Genomic DNA, 7,830 nt, shown 5'->3' on the forward strand with positions numbered 1-7,830 from the left:
CATGTTTTTTAGTCAAATAGTATGCTTTTTCAGATAGAGTGACTTTGAAAAAATAGCATCTTCTCGCAACCCCATCAATATTGAAAAAACACTATTTTTCAAAAGAGATCCATAAATAATAACACTATATTAATTTGTGCCAAAATTTAAAGGGCAAAGGCATTAGTAGAAATTATAAAGATCCGGGAAAAACAACTATATCTGGATTGCATTACAATTTAAATTGTATCAGTGCACATTATATAATAACTCTTACTTGCGCAAATATCGTAAAAAATAATTCCTCCTCTGTTACGTTTCTACCATCGAAAGAGTACGATTTGCCTTTTTTAGTCCAAGCCTTTAAATATTTAATATGCAATATAATATTATGATCTTAGTTAAAATATTAGTAAAAAAAAAGGACAAAACCTCTTCAAAAGTTTTTTTTACAAAAAGAAAGAATTTTACAACTTTTATTTAATGCCGAACTAAGATAAACTTAAGGGCGGCCTTGGATAAATCAGAATTAAAATTTTAAATTATTCGTAGAGATTATAATTTGATCTAAGGAAAGAAGGATAGATATACAATATAGTTGGTGAAGAGTGGTAAATAAAGGTTTTTTTTATTTAAATGTGAAAAGGATTGGGAGGATGGGATTTAATAGAAGATTTATTGAAAAAGGCTTATTACGTGATTATGTTATGAACCAAAAAAAAATATAAAGGATATTGTATTCTTAAATAAAACTAATCTATATACTTGATTAAAACAAAACAACTAGTGATAATTATAGTGCTTCCAAATCGGGCCATTTTATCTCTGCGTTCTAATGAAAATAAATTATTTTAAATGGTAATGTTTAAATGGGCGCGATTGCATTGTTGAGAAAATAGGCTTTTAAAATATTTCAAACATATTTGAGCATTTATGCAATTTATGCTATATTTTTAATATTTCTCAATATTATTATTTATATATGCAACGATGTATTTTATATAGTTCTAGATTGGCAATTCATCGATTAGTGGTTTGTGCCCTGACTAATTGTCTTATTCATCATTATAATGTCATTTAATCGACTTACAAAAAATCATAAAATAACTGACTCCTGCATACTTGAAAATGCATTTAAAGCACGAATTCCCAATCTAATATTATATATACATCATTGTTATTTTATGCACTATAGCAAATATGGAAATTAGTTTCACAATGAAGATATTAATTGTTAAATCTTAAATTTTATGGTTTTTTTGAGTTAAAAACATTTTACACATTTTTTAATAAATTATGATACCTATATTATTGTTTTTTAACTCGTTGCATAAAACACAACTGCTAATTTATGGGTACTATAAACATGAAAATAGCATATTGTATAATAAAAAAAAATATTTTTGACTTGATACGCTATGTGCAATCCTAAATTGTCGGCCATAATCTCTCCCGCTGTTATGTTATGATTAATCTAAAAATATTATATATGCATTTTAAAAAATTCGAAATTTCTTAAATAAAATATCTGAAATTCATAGAATATGTAGAATATGTATTTGCTAAAATAGTGTTCAGGCTAAATTATGTTTTTTAAATATACTCTTATTTATAAATGATTTTTTTTAAAGACTTCCTATGAAATCTGAATTCGAATATACTCTGAACCACATATGTACAATGTTTTATAGGGAAAAAGATAATAGCGATTCAAAGCTAAGAACGATTACCTAGCCAACATCGTTGTTAGATAAGGCTATGAAAAAATTAAAAAGCTATTATTATTTTTGGTACCCTCCTTAAAATTAATGGCACATAAAAATTTAATTAAATTTTTTTTTATTTTACTGGATATCGCTTGTTGTAATCCTGATAACAATTTGTTGTATTGCGTATTTTAGGCTTAACGTGAGGAGAAATCAAGGTAAAAGAATCGTTATTGAGAACTTATTTTAAATAAATTCAAAAAAAAAGATTAAGAAAATTATGGTATATGGTGTTTTTTAAGGTTTGTCTAGAACCCTAAATTATTAAGTTGATATTTTTTTAAAGTTTAAAGGGATGCGCATAGAAAAATAATGATTGTACAAATTTGAAAGATGCTTTGAAAGTTCGAGATAATACCTTACAAGACTAAATATCTTAATATTATTTTATAACCAAAATTAAAATTTTAAAAATGAATTTCTTGAAGAATTAATACATGATAATATAAAGTAATATAGGTATATACATGAGTGGAAAAAAGGATGCCCCAATTCATGAGCTAACAAAGTGCCAACTTCTGCATACCAAAATACGCTGTATGATACAAAAAATAATAATATAATGGTTTTTTATAAATAAATTTTTTTTAAATATAATAATTTATTCTATACAGATAAAAATTAAAGTTATGGTTTAACATTAGATTAGTGAATATTATTTACTCATCTTCGGATCCATCAGCTAATGGATACCCCAACGAACCTAGGGATAAATCTTAATTATTTAAAATAAAAATATAAAGTACATAAGTCAATATAAAAATATATATTCTCTTCCTTTCTATATAGATTTTGGTCTTGTTTGTTTCCTTTCCTTTACTTTTCTTTTCTCAGATCTTTTCTTAAGACTATCATAAATGAGCCCTTACTTAAGGATCATCATGCTTTAAGTGGACCCTACATACCCTGCGAGTCCAGGAATATAAGATCGATCCATCTTTAAGGAAGAGACGTTATACCCTACTCTACAAATAACTAAACTGAGAAATCTTCCTTATTATTATTTTTCCTTTTAAAAAGTATAATAAATATAATTTATTTGAATTATACTTTACCAATTTCGTTTATTTTGTAAAAGCAATACCCATCATAAGTCATGGCACGTAAATAACTATATTAATATAATTTAATGAATAAATTTTGACATTAGATTTAATATATAATAATTAAACAGAACTATATACTGAACAAACAACTCGCGCAAACTCTAAAATAAAAAGAGGGGGGGGGGGGGGGGTATATGAGAAATATGCCCATTCATTTCTTGCATTTATCAGAGATCTGCAGTACTATTTGCACGGCCGGACCCGGATTTTTTTTAAAATATTTTACATTTATTTATATTTTTATAGCTAATAATGGCGATTTAAAATATTTGGTTTTAAAATTTACGGCCCGGTCTTATTCATGAATATTGTGCCCGAGCCTGAGGTCGGGCCGAGTTTGCAGGTCTCTGATTTTTATTATATCCATGCTTTCCATATTTATATGCTATAGATGAGAAATACTCTATAGATATGAATTATTCTGTAGCAGTGAATTAATAAATATTTACTTGTACACTATCACTAGTTTTATTAAACGGCTCTGAACCGATTATTAAAAATAGCTAATTCAATATTTTATCCAGAAAAATATTATGCAAGCTTGAAGATTTTTATTATAAATGGCACAAAGGTTTTGAATTCTATTAGCAAAATAATTAGGTTTAAGCTATATTTATCTGGCTTAAATGAGTTAGCAGATTTGTAAAAATGGTTCACTCAATATTTTATTCAAAAAAATATTACCCAAGTCAGAAGATTTTGCTCATTGATGGAACAAAGGTTTGGACATCTATATTTCTGGCTAAAATATTGAGTTAGCAGTTCTTAAAAATCGGCTCAAATTGAGCCATTTAACAACACTATTGCCTAGACATATTTCCTAATTATAAAATACACTCAAAATAGGTGTTTTTAATATATCTTTTGATTTTATTTAGTCTATTTTTTAAATATATAATTTTAAGGTGGTTTTTTAAAATATTTATATTTTTAATTTATTTTGTAAAAAAAATTTTGATGTTAATTGTTAATGTCTCTTTTTTTAAAATATATTTTTTAGGGTGTTTTTTTATATATTTATTTTTTACAAATATTTTGTATTAACTTTTGAAGTAACTTTGTTTTTAAAATAAATTTTTTTAAGGTGACTTTCTATATTTATTTTATAATCCAAAAAATATTATTCAACTCTGAAGATTATAAAGGTTCGGACATTTAATAGCGAAATCGCGAGGCTTAGGTTTCTGGCTAAAATATTGAGTTAGCCGCTTTTAAAAATCGACTTAAATCGAGCGGTTAAATAACACTAATTTCATAGCTAAACTGCATTCCTAAAAAAAAGCAATAATCAAATTAATCAAAATTTTATTCTATAAAAAAAAATTTTAAACTAATTTACCATATATGTTTTTATATTTATTATACCATTTTAATTTCTCTATTCTGATGAAAAAAAAAAAGATAATTAAGAATTATTAAAATAGAAAGGAATAAGGAAAACGAAATGGAAAGACATAAGAACCAGAAATATGACAATTTTTTTAAAAAATAGAAAAATTCGAAGATGGACAATATTAATAATCCTAGTGATTAAACTTTGATATAATGGTTTAGGATATAAATTATAAATATACTCTCTCTTTTTGGTGATAGCTTGCTGTAAAAATTCTTCATAGATGTAATCTTTGATTTGAAATATGCTTCCTACAAAATCATCTTTATTTGTTATCTTAAATTAATATAGAAATAAATATTTGAAATTTTTTTTACAGAAACAAGATTCTCTTTAGTTTTAATTCATTTCAAATTATATATATCTCATTTATTTTTCAAAAATTTGTTAAATTGTCAAAATATATTGTCATAAAATGTATGGAATAAATATTTTATACGCTCTTCGAAATAATCGTAGAATTTTCCTTGGGATGATGCCCAACATTAACTTTCAAAATATCGATCTAAATTATTTTTATATTAGTTATATGATAAATTCAACACGAATCCTGGTCAGAAATATCTGGGCGAAAAAGACCCGAACAGTCTACCCGACAAAAGTCCCTATCTCAAAGACTAAAAGACACAGCAAAAATATCCATATTTTAGAAAAAAGCTTCTTCAAGGCATTTTTTTCTCAACCAAACTCTAGTATTTTTCTGTATATTTTTGTTACGAAAAAATTATGTCCGTGTCTTTTTGCCAAAATAATTTCTATCTATTATTCATCAAAAAATAATGTAGATACAGAATCGCCAATTATATAAAAAAAAAATATTGAAACCTTTGTTATTAGAGCCTTTTTGGAGTTTTCATCTAACCATTCTAAACTATTGAAGTATTTTATGTAATTTTCTTTCAACTTGACCACTATGCTCTTAACCTGGTATGGTATATTAGCATATAATATTAATTATTTATGGTTTGGTATTGCATTTTGATTTTTAATAAAATAATATTAACATTTAACAATATTTATTTGATATATATAACCTTTTCAATATTTTTATGGCCAACGTTTTGAATGAAAAAATAGCTGAGTTGTTTTTCCAATTGTCCCATACAGAATTCTGCGCTAAATGGACTTGCTGTGGGATTCAAGAATCTTTCCAAATTCCCACGCATATCCGAATACTTTTTGGGCAAATAAGAGATCCAATTGTTGAGTAATCGAAACATTAAATAATAATTTAGAGCCCTTTTTTGAATGGTAGAAAATTACAGTAAATTAGTAAATAAATTTTTGCGCCCAACATCTTTATAATAATGTATATTACATAAGATTGTATAGAATTAATTTTAACTATAAATGAAATATGATTTCTTGCCATATTTTTGTCTAAGATTACGTTTTATAGAAAAAAGAAGGTTAACTTATCTGATAACTCTTCTTTGAGGCAGAAACAATCTTGAGGTCTCTGAAAAACAAAAAGATCACCTCCAAATATTTTGTGCTCCTATAACTGTATAAGCTCTGTTTGTTATGTCCTTGCTTTGCATCCTTAAGGATACCCCACTCTTAGTAATGTATATATATATATAACAAAATAGCTCTTTCCTATCCTCTAAATAAAATTAAACTATCCTCTTTAGTTGTAGACGCCCTTGTTTTGAAGGAAAACAGTTTGTGCAAAAAAATTCCCTTTCTCTTGATTTCAGGGATTAAACTCCCCTCCCCCTCCCCTTAGAACCTTAATTAGAATTTTTTTAAAATATATTTTTGTATACTCGGCATCTTCAGCATTTGATAACTTATCATTGAAAAATTCGTTAATAAAATTTGGGTATATCTCGTTCCAAGCTTTAACCGGAACATCGAACGTTACATTGCGTTTGCCGAAAGCCTTCGTAATCATTCTCGCCATATCGAATGCCTTTATATAAAGAATCCATAACTTTTTACAAAATTCTATTTTACTTTTTATGAGGAAATTAAATATAAAATACTATATATTTTAAAACAATATAACGAATAATTGTTATTAATAAATTTGAATATAGCAAGAAAATGTTGGGGTGGATAATCGTGATAACAAATCTTTCCTTTTCAAAAAAAAACTAGATTCCTTTAGGTTGATCGATTTTCTCAATAATTTATACATTTACTTTTGAAATTTTAAAGGCCTTGCAACCTATTAGGGTATAACAGGATCAAATTCGTGGATAAGATGAGTTCTCTTTTCTAAAGTAATTTAACCCGTACACTGTAAGCGCTTGTTGAGATTAATAAAGATGGATAGAAGCAGGAAATAAACCAAATAAGGAGATTAACATCTAAAATAACAATATTCATGTAAACTTTGGGAGACTAATTATTGATGAGGGGAATTCTCCCAAAAATACGGCTAATAAAATATTAGCAAAGAGGAAAGATGGCGAATGCAAGATTTAACAGCTAAATGAGAGGTAATAATGCCTTATATGGAATACCTCGGAGGATGTTCCTAAAAAACAAAAGGTAGAGGAGGAATAGACATATTTTGTTTGGAAAAATTAAGAGACACTTCATCGAGTAAAAGTTCTAATTTCAGTGAATCAAAAGATAAGATGCAGAAAAAGTAAGGAGTGAATGGGAAAACCTCAGTGAGAATCCTCATAAGATTAATGATAATTCTCAGATGATAAAGGAGAAATCTATTTATTTTGAAAATAAGGTGATGGTAAAGTTGTACATGAATTAAGATTTTATTATATATATATTGTATATTATCAATACTGTATATATTTATGATGAAGTAGAAGGTATATTTCAAAAAAAAAATGATATTGACATTTTAAATGAAATATAGGATATTAATACTTTTAATAATATATTATATTATATTACCTTGCTAGTAATATTTTCGGAAGGATTTTGCATGTACAAAACCTTATGAGTCTGAGATAGGGAAACTTTTTCTTTAACCTTTTTAAAAAAATAACGATTCATATATTATGTTTGGTGCAAATTTTGTTCTAAAATACTATTTTACGATTTTTTATTATGATAATAAGGTTAGGTTTAGTAATAGTTTGTAACTGTAACTATAATTGATTCACAAGCTATTATGATTTTTACAAAAATTTTCTTTATCCATGGTCATTTCAATCGTTACAAAATAATTGAATCCCCATAAATATGTCTATTCTAAGAAGAAGAAAAATAGTTTTTACCTCTTCTATCTGCTTTTCGATTTCCATGATGGCGTTTATCGTGGCATTAGGTAACCCAAAAAATGAGCTAAGAAATTGGGTAGCGTAACGTTTGTAATCCGCCATGATAGATGCATTCTGATAGAACGGCAGTTTCAATAAAGACGTACCGGGCAGCACTAAGAACACATTCCAATCCCGATTATAAGCAGGTTCGGGCGGGAAATATTGGTAGTCAAAATGGTAGACGACAATATTGTTGAGTCCCAATTCGGCAAAGATATCTTCGAGATTCCATGCTATAATATCTTCCCTTTCCTTCTCAATGTCGTCAATATTACCACTGCCAGAACCAGAACCTGAAGCTCTATTTATAATATCTTCCCTTTCCTTCTCAGTGTCGTCAATATTAC

The 7,830-nt window shown here is 26.8% G+C and overlaps 1 protein-coding gene across 1 annotated transcript; it reads right to left on the bottom strand.

Annotated features, from left to right (window-relative positions):
- Positions 1-743: 743 nt before the first annotated feature.
- Positions 744-2,856, bottom strand: LOC135927859 (uncharacterized). Its single transcript, XM_065464083.1, has 6 exons — positions 2,830-2,856; positions 2,409-2,448; positions 2,213-2,280; positions 1,828-1,925; positions 1,388-1,453; positions 744-811 (listed from the first exon to the last, which is right to left on the bottom strand). The coding sequence occupies exons 1-6, from the start codon at positions 2,834-2,836 to the stop codon at positions 773-775; spliced, it is 318 nt and encodes a 105-aa protein (XP_065320155.1). The 5' UTR covers positions 2,837-2,856; the 3' UTR covers positions 744-772.
- Between the last annotated feature and the right edge of the window lie 4,974 nt (positions 2,857-7,830).

This window comes from Gordionus sp. m RMFG-2023, chromosome 4 (assembly GCF_954871325.1).
Source record: "Gordionus sp. m RMFG-2023 chromosome 4, tfGorSpeb1-WG-v2, whole genome shotgun sequence".
In the NCBI taxonomy this organism is placed as follows: Eukaryota; Metazoa; Nematomorpha; class Gordioida; order Chordodea; family Parachordodidae; genus Gordionus; species Gordionus sp. m RMFG-2023.